General features: G+C 35.1%; 2 protein-coding genes across 2 annotated transcripts; one reads left to right on the top strand and one right to left on the bottom strand.

Annotated features, from left to right (window-relative positions):
• Positions 1-380: 380 nt before the first annotated feature.
• On the bottom strand, positions 381-9325 carry LOC119829706 (alsin). The gene is made up of 9 exons (XM_038352349.1): positions 6007-9325; positions 5594-5925; positions 5253-5467; positions 4648-4978; positions 3460-3713; positions 2998-3174; positions 2162-2340; positions 1702-1865; positions 381-1291 (listed from the first exon to the last, which is right to left on the bottom strand). The coding sequence occupies exons 1-9, from the start codon at positions 9074-9076 to the stop codon at positions 1241-1243; spliced, it is 4773 nt and encodes a 1590-aa protein (XP_038208277.1). The 5' UTR covers positions 9077-9325; the 3' UTR covers positions 381-1240.
• Positions 9326-10026: 701 nt separating this feature from the next.
• On the top strand, positions 10027-13116 carry LOC119828556 (eukaryotic translation initiation factor 3 subunit H). Its single transcript, XM_038350748.1, has 5 exons — positions 10027-10180; positions 10841-11058; positions 11816-11975; positions 12268-12472; positions 12733-13116. The coding sequence occupies exons 1-5, from the start codon at positions 10061-10063 to the stop codon at positions 13086-13088; spliced, it is 1059 nt and encodes a 352-aa protein (XP_038206676.1). The 5' UTR covers positions 10027-10060; the 3' UTR covers positions 13089-13116.
• The last annotated feature ends 918 nt before the right edge of the window (positions 13117-14034 follow it).

Here is a 14034-nt window from a genome sequence, read left to right as displayed (position 1 = left end):
AATTAATTCAACAGAAAAATAACATAACAACAGGTAAATTTTAACGAAAAAATATTTTTTAATAATGGCAAGTCAGACAATAAAAATAATGGAACGTTTAAATAGATACTAAAAACACTCATTAATTACTTATCAATAAAATAAATTAAACGTGCATTTTTTAATAATAATCAAATAACTAGAATGGTTTGCTTTTAGAACTTATATTTTTATTAAATTATCAATATAAAAATAAATAATTTACAATCAAATCAATACGATTCCAAAGTACTTTATCAATATTTTTCCGAAGTGATATTTTTTTATAATACAGTTATTGCTAATTAAGTTTTAATAATAATAATAGATAATTTTACATACATACTGTACCTATTAAAATTACTAGAACAACTTGCAATATTTATAAAACCTAAATACATAAAATAATAAACAAGCAGACAAAAAATTTTAAGTCTATTTAAACAGTAATTTATAAAATTAATCAATTGATTTATATCAGGTAACACTTAACAGACAAATAGGACATACCGAAATTGAACATGGAATGTAAATGAATGTCTAAATTGTTAATTATATTATTGCAATTATTGAACAACGCTTAGTTACCTACTAATTTAATCCTTATCATTATAAAATACTACTTTCAACATCAACATTGAATAATTAATTGAATACTGCGCCCCCTACCGTCAATTTTTAAATCATTTTCAGGTTATCTATAATCTGGGTTATTAATACAGACTGGACTGGACATATAATATAATGTTTATTAGCAATTTCCTAGTACCTATTTTGTCTTTTAAATTGGGAATTACTTGAAGGACCTGGAATAAATCTGTTTTGAAAATTGTACAAAATCATAATTATATATAAGCATATTTCTGATTGATCTGCTATTGGTGAGGTATGAACCGTTTTTGTTTTTTATATATTACAGGAATAGAGTATAATGATTTTTCTTATATACTTATACTATTGTTCATTGCTGCTATCTTTAATAATATATTCTATTTGTTATCATTTTGACATCACTCCAACAGAATTTATTTCGTATAAAATTTGCTCGTATATTTAGTGGGTAATTCTTCGAATTTTGTTCTGTTTAAAATTAAGAGTATAATGATCCTAACGCACACTCTTATAGCGGTTTAGCAAACAAACATGACAGATGCAATACATTTATCTGCTGCAGCAAGCACCGACCGACAATACAAAGGATAACATTAACAATAAAACTTATTCATAACGAATTGATCGACATTTTTTCTTGAAGTATTTGGAAGTAGCAGGCCTGCAAAAAAAATGAGATTAGTTTCTTTGTTCATCGTTTCAAGACAAAGAGTTGATGAGAATAATTATTAAAATAATAATTATTTTCATAGTATGTCAACATTTGAGCTCAATCTATACAGAATTTTTTCTGAGTTTTTTTTTTTACATATTTGGATTGCTCAGTAATAGTATGTTGAAGAATCAGTAGGAGAGATAGTGAATGTCAGATTCAGAGAGTGAAAATATTCTGTATTAAAGTGTCGTGTGTGGTTTGTGTCGTGTGTGTGTGATGTATACGTGTGCGTGTGCGGCTGTAATTTGTGTGGCGTGCGTGTGTGTGCGTAAAATGTGTGATCAGTTGTCTGCTTGTGGTGTGTGTGATGTGTAGTGTGTTTGGTGTATGTGTAATATCTGTGGTGTGGGCGGCACCTTGAGCGTGGTGAACATGAGGCCGAGCTCGCCGCGGTGCAGCGCGGGCGGCAGGAAGTCCTCCACGAAGTGCAGCTCGGAGCCGAGCTGCAGCACGCGCGCGCGCACCACCACGAAGTGGAACACCGGGAACAGCTCGTCCATGCTCCACAGGTACTGCGCGCCTGGACAACGAGCGACATGTAATTTAGGTGTATACTAGCTTTCGTCTGGGTCTACGCACGCGTTAATTTCGGAGTTTTCATCTCATCTCTCATCAAAATCGGTTGAGCAGCTTTAAAGATCTAAGCATACACATGCTTAGATCTTTAAAACTGCACAACCGCAACAAAGCATAGGGAAAGACGCGGAAAGCGACTTTTTGCTTTGCTTCTTCTCCTACACATATCTACTATACTACATATTACTAATTCGAAAGCGTGTAGATGGTATGGTCTATTATTATCAAAGGAGAATTTACCGAGTTCCTGCTGCACGGCGGTGGTCATCTTCTGGAAGGTGCTCCGAATGACCAGTAGCTTCTCCATGGGTGAGAACGTGGTCTTCAGCTGCTGCAGCGTCTCCACGGCCTCCTGGAACAGCTGCTCGCGCGCCGGCGAGTACGGCGGCGACTGGCCACTGCTTTTGGTCCAGAACTTTCTGGAGATTTCAAGGGGAATGAATTGTGGAAAATGTTTGGTGGATAGAAAAAATTTTCTCACGAGGCGGGATTCGAACCCGCGTCCTTTTACCAAAGCGTAGCAGCGCCTAGCCTTTCGGCCACTCGTGATTCCGCCTCAGTAATCGAATTTTTTTCTACTCTTTCGGTTCCATGTGCCTGAATTGAATGAATGAATTGTGATCAGTAGGTACCTAGAGTTTGTTCGGAATTTCCTAAACAAATTATGTGATTTCCATAGAATTTTGTATTTCTAGTTTTATTTTTGATCGATTTCCTTTTCAAAAATAGTTCAATCAATATTGTTTAGAAGGAGGCCCATATTACAAGGTAAACCTTACCCTACCCAGTCCTTTCCTTTATTCCTCTCGTCAATCCTTTCCTAATCCCTTCCCCAATTTGCAGGCAACAATCTATTTGAATAGGCATAAGGTCTGAAATCGACCTTTAACCTCACCAAATGTTCATGGGCGGTGGTAGCGCTTACCATCAGGTGACCCACCAGCTCCATTGCCGACTATGACATAAAAAAATATATTTGTTTATACTTTATATTTGAAAAGGTGGTTTCTGACATAGCCAAAAGTCACTTATATCACTGCAATCTCCCAAGTTTTTAAAATCCAACTCCAACTCACTGATCAATCCCCAGAAAAGCCATGAGCGTAGTGTCCGGCTGTTTATTCCATTTGAGCAATCTCCTCCAATATAGATCGTCTTCTCTCTTGTTATGTAGTGCGTACAGCACAAATAAGGCCGGGTGCACACGCGGCAGGAGCGTGGGCTGCAGGAGCGACGCCGCTGATACCACCTCGCTGTGTAACACGCCTTAGATTCGTATGTTTGCATTTTGAAAATTTCATTACATTTTTAAACTTTGGGTTGATTTAAGAAATGAGTAGTAGTATACACTTTTCCGTTATTTTGTGAGTATAATAACGTGTGTATAGTACTTGTATCATGATTTCAAAGCGTTTTTTTTTTCAAATTGTTGCTCTCTACCATACATTCTGGATCAATAACCCCTACCTACACAAATTGAATCGCTTATTAACTTCACTACACTCTATTATACCGATTATTATATACTCCCAACTCACCCATCGATGGGGTTACTGTCATCAAGACCGTCCTCACTCTCCTTATACGGTAGGACTATATCAGTGCCCTCTGGTGGTAGAGCTGGGAACAGCAACCGCACAACTTGGTACAATCTTGTGGTTATACTCTTTAACTCCTTCACAGCATGGCTCAGTAAGAGTGGGTGGACTCTCACCCCGCCATATGTGGTGTTAAACGCGTTGGTTAAGCTTAGCACCAGTTGACCGAGAGGATGCTGGGTTGTTTCACAGGCCTGAAATGTATGCAATGATTTTTAGAGTTTTTATTTAAACTGCAATTAAATTAAGTACGAGTGGAAATTAGTACGGGAACAAAAAGAAGTGCCGTATATAGCTGTATAACATCACCACGGATCAAACGGTGAAGAGAAACATTGTGAGGAAACCGGCATGTCCAAGAATCAAAAGTTCGACGACATGTGTCATCTGCCAACCCGCACTTGGCCAGCGTGGTGGATTATGGCCTGAGCCCTCATAGGAGGCCAGTGTCCCAGCAGTGGGAACATGTATGGGCTGATGATGATACAGCTGTATATGTTATACTTTATTCTCGAGCCCAAATGAGAACGGAATGAAATAGCATTTAATGGTTGACCAGCAAATTAATCCTCAAACGGTATGATTTAAAATCAACAGCGTATTCATAGAGAAACCCAAATTTATTGTCGTTAATATCACACGGAATAAAATTAAAAACATATACTTACTAACAAATGCAGTAAAATTTCTCTTTATCGAAAAGAACATATGCTATATTTTACTATGAAAATATTTTTAACAATTTGCGAAGACATGCCATGTTAAATATAATTTCATGTATTTAAGCTTGTATAAGTAACAATACGAAATGAGTTCTGTGTGTCTAAGAAGTTGAGTTCGCAGGAAATTTCTATAGGAGTGATCGTGAACCGTGTTAAAGGACTATCATAAAATTGCTTCGACAACGACAAACACACTTTCGTATGTATGTTATTATTAACTGAGAAGTACGGAAATTTACGATATCAAGTATAGTAAATAAATAGATAGGCAATATTAATTAAACAATGTATCAAAAACCCCATTTAGATAAAACAAACAATGTTTTATTAAGATAAAAGAATAGTAAGATTCATTTATGAAATATATACGAGTACAATCATAACAAAGATAAAAATGTTTACTCACGTTATACAAGTACTGCTTTAATTCCGTGAAATCGTTTAGATTTAGACTCTTTTGTCCAAAGTGTGGGATGACTTCTAGGCAGTCTACGGATTTTTCTAAATCCGACCCACTTTTTTTCTTGGGGCTCTTCGTGTGCTGTTTGTTAGAGCAGGATACAGCGACGGCCACGTTTTGCCAGATTTTAATGTTTTCGATTGTGGGACATGGCCCGTTCGCGAAATGATTGCCGGTTGGGGTCAATATTGTCTCCGGAACGCCCAAACAGTGGAAGCATTGTCGGAATAAGGCGTTCCATTTCTGATTTGGCGCAACGCTCAGTTTGCCGAAAGAACTGGAATTTAAATTTATATGAAATATGTGAACGAAGCTTTTCATTTTCTGCACTTTTATACTTTTATTTAACACCTGAATACAGTTGTAAGATTATGTCTATAATATCATTTTCAAGATCTAGAAATACATTACAAATAATACCACCATTACGAAACTTACAACATGCGGCACTTGTATAAATATTATGTTCAGGCAGTCCAATTATTTCGTACAACAGTTACAACATAAAAATAAAGTGTAAAGGATATACATACGATTCCACTACTACTTACTTGGGCTTGGAGTTCGGCGGTAAAGCGGGGTTTGAAACGTTCAAGTGCATTACACCATTGGATATTTTCACGCCTTCTGTCCAAGCGCCGGTTAGGGCACCTTCAATGCGATCGCCACTGGAAAACGTTAGAACACCTTTCCCCGAAAACACTCCCGCTGATCTAAATTCGCCTTCATAGTGTGTCCCGTCCTCAAACACCATTACTCCATGACCCTAAGGCAAAGAGAAACAATTAGCATAAATTTGCGAAAATAATGATAAATATTACAGAAAATAAGGCAATATCAATGGCAAATATTACACTTTAATGTTATAATAAATAAAAAAATACGTTCTAACCGTCAAAACATCTTGCGTAAACAATCCTTCATAGTAAATACCTTCGAGGGTCACTATAAGGCCACAACCGTGCTTTTTATTATCGCTCCAATTCCCCAAATACTTTTCACCTTTACCAATATCGTCCATAACCCCGTATCCTTGACGTACGCCTGCGGCCCATTCTCCAGTATATATGGTGGCAAAAGATGACGTAAAATCACCCTGTCTTTTGATTCCATGCCCATGAGGATGTCCATCTTTGAAGTAGCCCTCGTATATATCCCCAGACGCGTATTTCATGATACCATAACCATTCTGGAGGTTGTCTTTCCACTGACCATCATATATGCCTAGAAATAGAATATTTCATGGATAGAAGATCATATTAATGCACAGTAAATACAGTGAGAGAAATTTAGAACACAAATTACCTACTCCAGGTATGTCCATTTTTCCATGGCCACAGAGTGCATTCAATTGAAATTGCCCAACATAAACCTTGCCATCAGGCCATTCTACTTTCCCATTGCCATGCACTTTACCATCTAACCATCTACCAGTGTACTTTGCATCTTTGTAAAATGTATGTTTACTTGAAAATATATAACTCGCACTTCTAATAGCAGGAGGTTTAAAAATTGTGTCCTTTTTTAAAACAGCCTTTATAGCAGCGTTGAATGCATGAATCCACTCTGCTTTTTCTTGTTCAGAATTAGTTGAAACTAATATTATTTCTTCAGGGGTTGTTATTTGTAGAATATTCAGAAGAGAGTCACTGTTAGGCGCAGCATCGACCCATAACGTTTCTAATGGGTGTAGAATTGGTGTACTGCCGTTGACGTGAACAAATAAATCGTTAAATAATATAAACCAATGAGAGGAAAACCGTCCAGGATTGACAAGATTGAGTTGTTTCGATTTTGATTCTCTTAAAAGTCGACGTTCGGGTATTCTATAATGCTCTAAACTCTTTCCTATCGTCTCCCAAAACAACTTTGTAACATCAGCATCCTTTCGTCTTTTCTCTTGTTCCTCATTCAATGTATCTAATGTCGAGATAACTTTTGAAATTCTTTCTTCTATGTTGGATTTCATTTCACCCTTTTTTCTTTTCGTCCTGTACCTTAATAACGATTGAGCAATACATTTATATGAGCTTAATCTTGTCAAGGGTTGAACAAAAGCTAATGCTATAACAGCTTCTGATGTTTTCTTATTATTTTTCTGTTTATTGGATGGAAGTTGATCACTAAACAAATTATAAACACTTGTTGGTACATCAACAATGTTGTTTATTTGAGCGAACCCACCAATAACAATCAAATTGCTTACAGCTATATAATACTTTTTGTACAAATAAATAAACTCTTCTAAATTTTTTATTAACGATATATCACATTCGTTTATATGTTTCTCAGCATATTGCCATGTTGAAAGCACATTTAATGCTGTTAAATTTAATATGTCACTAAATACATCACAAACCAGTTCATAAACATTGGAATTTGAACTGATCGCTTTACTTTTCTTAAGAAATGGTTTGATTAGAGAATGATATATAAGTAGCATCTCCTCTAAATACCGTTGAGCAATTGAAAGGTTTTGAAATTCAGGACAAACAGCAGATTCTTCCAAAGAACAATAACTTATACTGCCACTAGATAATATCCTCCAGTGATAGCATACATTTTGGGGTTTTATTAAGCTTTGGGGCTCTGCTAGTTTCACAGTCTTTACATTCTCATTATCATTTGCAGTATCATTAGATTTCTCATTTAAGTTAACAATTGCTTCTGTAAATCCATCTGTATGTTTGCCCATGTAATAGATATTCTCATTGTGTGTGTATGCTAGCATGTGATTATCTGTTGCTATCATATCTCTGATACGATCACTGTCAGAATTTTCTGTGAATTGTTTTGGACTACTTTTGTCTTCCCTGGAATCCAAACTCACCTGCTTGAAATGATTATATCCCCACATGAATAATCTCCCATCTAATGTTAAAGCGGCACAATGCCATTTTCCACAAGAAACTTTTTGGAGGCCAAACCCTGAGAGACTCATAACTACCATTGGCTTCACTCTTTTTACTGTATCTCCTATACCCAACTGACCATGGGAAATGTCTCCCCAAGTCCACAATTCGGTGGCTAAAATATTTTTACCAAGTTTTGAAATATTGTTCAAAGTCTCATTCTTTCTTGCTGCTTCAAATTCCTTCTCACTGCTAATTGTACTTGTAGAAAATTGTAGATCATCAAACTTACTTGAATTACAACTGTACAGTAGTGAACTAATCATTTCTTCATTACAATTACGGTTTTGAATTTCGACAATGTCATTATTATCACTGCTGCCACTAACATGTCTTGATAATGTGGCCACTTTATCTCCTACAGTTTTGACACCTTCATAGACAAAATTAGTTATATTTGTTACATTCTCTTTAATGATTCTTGTTGGTTTTTCAGTATACTCAACTAGATAGTCCTCCCCAGCAGAAACCCAAGAAAGCTGTCTGCTTAGAAACTGTCTAGCTGCATCTGTATTTATAAATATATTATTCAACTTCTCTGTACTTGCATGTGGAGTTTCATTCTCATCAGTATAATTGCCATCTGTATCTTCAATATTTGATGTATTGTCTAAGTCTAAATTACTATTTACACATGTGGGGGATGTTTGTTTAGCCACTTTGGATTCCTCTGAAGAGGGACTAGAATCTTCTGTAAAGCTTTGAGCATCCACATGAACATCTGTTTGAGGAGCTGTAGTACTGCTTGAGTCTTCACTTGACTTACTGATATGTACCCCAAGAGGACATGTCTCCGATAAAGATGGAACAGATGCAGGGGACGCAAGACCAATAATAGTTTGACACTGAGAGCAATTTGACGCGAACACTTCCTCATCATCATTATCAGTGTCGGTGTCACAATTGCCCGATTGCCTTACAGTTTTTCTAGCTATTACAGCTGCGAAATTTTGGCCAATGGAAGCACTGTAAACTGTTCTTCCTTCAAAAAATGGAATTTTTTTAATAATACTTGTATCTAAACCTATTTGGGGCATAACCCCTGAGCCCCATAAGTGCCCATCACTACTTATGTACAGCTGTCCAAAATCACTAGTTACAACATTTCTAAATTTAACTTTAGAGCTGTTACTCTTAAAACCGTGAGGACAGCATTTTGATTCTTCCTTTACGATGATTTCTTCTTTGTTTTTAAAAGTGCTATCTGTCTTATATAGTCTTCCATGTTCGTTGATAACATACAAGATATCATTGTGATATGATATGTCGATAGCAGAGACGCCACTAATTTTCCTAAAATTTAAATTCTCTTCTTCAATATTACAATAATAGAGGCCATGGTCGTTCCCTAATGCGAGAAAATCCGCGCCCAGAGAACAAAGCTTTACTATCTTTTCTGGCACATTCTGCGCTGATGAAACCTTCAAAGCGTCAATACCTCTCCAAAATTTATGTTGACTCATTTTATACACCGCTATTCAATGTGTGATATTGGAGTATTCATATTACTAAGAACTATAATCTACTTTCCTCGACATCATTTCCTACAATCACACATTTCACACAAAACTAATTAACAAGGTATATTAAATACGATTTAAAAATTATGAAACGTGCATTTATTTGGTTTTAAGTGGGTTGATGAAGTTAATTTTTAAAAAATAAGTTAACGATTCACATTATTCACATTATATATTTTGTATTTTGTACTGTTTTACAATTGACACATGACATTTTAATATTTAGAAATTTCAGTAGATGACACTGGTCAATAGTGTTGCCCCAGTCAGACAGAACTAGCCCGTTTCTTATTATTCAACCCCATTCAGTCCTTTTGGGGCTGAAGAGTTTTAAAAACTCTTCAGCCCCAAAAGGACAATTTAGCTCTATTTTATGCTTTTAGCCATTATCTCTAAATAGGACCAATTTTGCTTTTTTTTCTTTTACGCTTTGGCATAGCTAGCATAGGAGGGTTTGTTTTCGAAATACGAACCGAGTTCTAATCATCCACATCCGTAATATAGCTAGTTCATAAGATGGAACAGGAAAGCTGCACCCCGCGGTTTTACCCTCGTAAGTCTATATCCCTTAGAAATATCATGATAAATAGTTGCTTATGTGTTATTCCAGTTGTCTAGCTATCAAAATTCATTGCAATCGGTTGAGTAGTTTTGGCGGGACTATAATACCTAACAAACACACATCCTCACAAACTTTCACTTTTTACAATATTAAGTAGGAAAGAATAGGATACAAATGCACGAAAATAACCTTTTAAGTTCATTATGTGAATAACAATAATGTAATGACTATTAACTTAACGCGTTCTTAACGCGCGACAGAGCGCTATTTTGACACCGCGATATGATGCCGAATTGTGTTGAAACACTGCTACAGTCTATGCTAAAGGTAGTTCAACCCAAAATGTCAATGTCATAATATGTCAGATGAATAAAACTTCGTCTGGTCAATATCCTTTCCCTTCAAAAATGGCGAATCGCGGCGGTTCATCGAGACGTGTTCCTGAAAATGAAGCCGCTATTACATATGTTCAATGTGATGGTTTGGTACGTAATGATTTTATTATGAAATTAATATTACGAAAAAAAAAAGTTAACAAAATATATCCTTTGTTGTAGATAGTTGACGCGTCATGTTTTACACATTTTATTTGTGGTTTTCACAAATTTCATCCCTTTAAACACAATGTGAAAGTACTACAATATTAAAAAAAACATACTACTTAATACCAGTTGTTATCAACCAGTTTAAATTTGAAATTCTTTTAAAGTTTTTCTACTTAGGTTATGTCGTGAGTCGTTACCAAAAGTTTATTTACCTGGGACACTAATGTTTATGACTCATATGCTGTTTTGGGACACTCACTTCGTCACTTTCTAAATTGTGAATGACGTTATTTGACTTTTTCAATGAGTTCTAGCGAATACCAGGATATTTAACTATGTCATGAATTAGCTTTTCACAGTAATGATTATGAAATACATATAGTACATAGCTCTCTTCATATATTATTGGGAAATAATATTATTACAAGCTTAATTCATGTAACATATTATGATAGGCATAATATCTGTCATTTAAATGCAAATTTTACAAAAAAAAAAAAATTTATTGTAGTTTAAGTATTGATAACATATTTATTAAGATGTAAAGATGATTGATTCTCTAAACCTTCCATTATTTATGTCGGCAATAACAAATTTCAGGCGGTGATGAAAATAGTGAAGCACTGTCATGAAGAATCATGCAGTAACATGGAAGTTGCCCAAGGTGCCCTTCTGGGTCTTGTGGTTGAGAACCGTCTGGAAATCACCAACTGCTTCCCATTCCCCAAGCATGATGATACTATGGATGAAGAGGAATACCAGTTGGACATGATGAGACGCCTACGCAGGGTCAATGTGGACCATTTCCATGTTGGATGGTGTGTATCATGTTTGTTGTTATTTGTACAATACTAGCTTTTGCTGTAAAATAAAATAAATAAATTTTTACAGTACAGACTTTCTCCTATTTCTCAGTTCTTATCTCCTATTTTACATTTTTGGGAGTAGAATTTATCAAAATGCTTTACACTTCTATACTTCCATGCTTAATCAATGCTCTTCCTAAGATGACCACAGTATCAGTTGAAGAAGCATTGTTCCACTTATTCTTACTTTCTCTTCTATGAGATATAATGTAATTAAATTTTATAAAAAAGTTCCTAGCATCATCACAATTCATAAAAAAAAAAAATCTTGCTTCCTTGCAAACTTTCCTTGGAGAGGCAACATCCTGACTAAGATATTGTATGTTTTCTCAAGCAAGCAAATAAAATATATATGAATTTGTAGAGCTTAACCTGCTATCCTCATATATTAATGTTTATGTCTTAATAATTCATAAGTATTTCCTTAAAAAAAAAGGTGTTGGGAGAAAAATATATATTTAAAATTCATTAATAATTAATTTATATTTCTATGTCTAGTATCTCATGGGCTTGACATATACTAAGTATGTTTTTAAATGCACCTTATACATTGGTTTTTAACACTCCTATGATCTACAGGAATCTTTCAAATTACCACTCGATCCCATATATTAGCTATCAGCATAACTTATAATAAAGCCCTAATGTCAGTCAAATGCCTGATCAAAATGCCCAACAACAAGAAATTATTTTTATAAATATTTTCCAGGTACCAAAGTGCAGATGTTGGTAACTTCTTGAGTCAGTCGCTCCTGGAGTCCCAGTACCACTACCAGACTTCAATTGAAGAAAGTGTTGTTGTTATTTATGACACTAAGAAGTCAGCAAGAGGATTCTTAACATTAAAGGCCTACCGCCTAACTCCTCAGGTAGAGTTGAATTCTAAGTTCATGATATGCCATGCTTATGTTATAGAGTATTTTTTAAAACAGCTGAGAGTGATTTTAGAGAAATTGTTCAACTACCTACCTATGAATTATAACAAATAATTCATAATTACTTATAAGATTTATTATAAGTTATAAGCAGTAAGTTATAGTGCACATACACTGTAATTATTAATGGTAAAAATCTTCATATTTAATTCACAACAAATTATTTATACCTGATAAATTGAATATCCATAATAATGCATTAATTTGTTTAATTTTTGTTACCCAGGCCATAGCTATGTACAAGGAAGGTGATTACACACCGGAGGCGCTCCGGAATCTAAAGATTGGATATGAGAGCTTGTTCATTGAAGTGCCAATCGTTATCCGCAATTCGCCGCTCACAAACATCATGATGTCGGAGCTGTCGGAAATGATCCCCGAGGAAGAGGGCTCTAAATTCTTGGACCTCGGTACTGCATCTGTTCTTGAAGGTATGTTTTTTATATAGTATCAAATTATTGTTTTTAATTAATAAGTTTGTATTGTTTTGGAAATTTTATTGTTCCAATTTAATGTTGATTGCAATATTATTTATCATATTATTTACCATATCTTTTGAACTACCTAGGAGACAATTGATGAATTCTCTGTATACATTTCTCACACATACTTCATTTAAATGTATATATTTTAATCGAAACAACTTTGATTAATATAGATGTGTTTGTAAATCCAAACTTATTTTTCACAGGTCAACTCCGCAGTCTTATGGAACGCGTCGATGAATTAAACCAAGAGGCGATCAAGTTCAACAGATACCAGCAATTAGTGGTGCGTCAGCAACAAGACAAGCACCGGTGGTTGTTGAAGAGGGCCCAAGAGAATGCGGCCAGGGCTGCCAAGGACGAGCCCCCACTACCTGAAGAAGATGTTAACAAACTCTTCAAGCCGCTGCCTGTCCCCCCAAGGCTGAACCCCATGATTGTAGCTGGCCAAATTAACACCTACAGCCAACACATCAGCCAATTCTGCTCACAGAGCCTCGCTAAAGTGTACTTGACTCAAGCGCTGCAAAGCGCAAAGGAGTCGAAACAGAACAGCAATTAATTTGTGGTATTAAAACTATGGTCTAATGTGTTGTTTTTTCATTTACTCTTGTCTGGATGTGTATTTGAGCAAAATTAATGAGTAAAGTGTAATGTAAAATAAATTGATAAAATCATTGGTCTTATTTTAAATTAGTATTACAAAAAACATCTTCGATGGACTCATTTGTTAATTGATTGTTGGTACATGTTGAATTTTCAAACCTCAATGAAGTCTTAATATTACCATTATTATCCATACCGACCGAATTCGTCAAATTGCGATGTTCAGTAACTATAGAAACGACTATTTTAATGTTAGCTTCTCTCGCACAGACAGGGCTGTTTTTTGCAAGCATATTGTTAAAAAAACTCAAAATCGATTTCTCAATTTGCATGGGTATATTGTGTATTAAATTTTGTCTAGAAAAATCCCAGACTTTAAATTCATATTCAACTGATTGTTAATTATTTTCGGTTACAATTGTTGAATATTATTTTCAACGGCTTCAATTTCATCCAAAATTAAATCTTGAATTTTCGACCTAAGTTTTAGTTTCCGTTTTAATGGAATATTTTTCACATAAGGCAAGACTTTCAAAAAACAGTAAATCATCGCTTTATTCTTTGATACTTTCGTTCTCGAGAATTTCAAGCTCCTTTTCTATTTCTAAAAGTCGATTATTGATGTTGGTTCTGTTGATACAAATTTAAAACAACTCTTCACACAGTTTCTTTAAAATAACTGCATTTTTATGTAGTATGTTGGCTGAATTCCGCAGAGGTTCCCTTATAAAAACTGAAGCATTTTTCATCCATTTTGTTCTCAAATGTCTTGCTCTTCGCAACTAAATACTAACATGTTTGTTTACTTGGTTACAAGCTAAGCGACTAGCTAGAGGCCAAGCGTGCATTACGGCCAGTCGAGAACATCCTTTTTCTAAATAGTTCGTTTTAACTTTTTACCT

Source organism: Zerene cesonia, chromosome 1 (genome assembly GCF_012273895.1).
Source record: "Zerene cesonia ecotype Mississippi chromosome 1, Zerene_cesonia_1.1, whole genome shotgun sequence".
Classification (NCBI taxonomy): domain Eukaryota; kingdom Metazoa; phylum Arthropoda; class Insecta; order Lepidoptera; family Pieridae; genus Zerene; species Zerene cesonia.
Note: the sequence above shows the minus strand (reverse complement) of the source record. Positions and strands in the feature narration are given on the sequence as shown.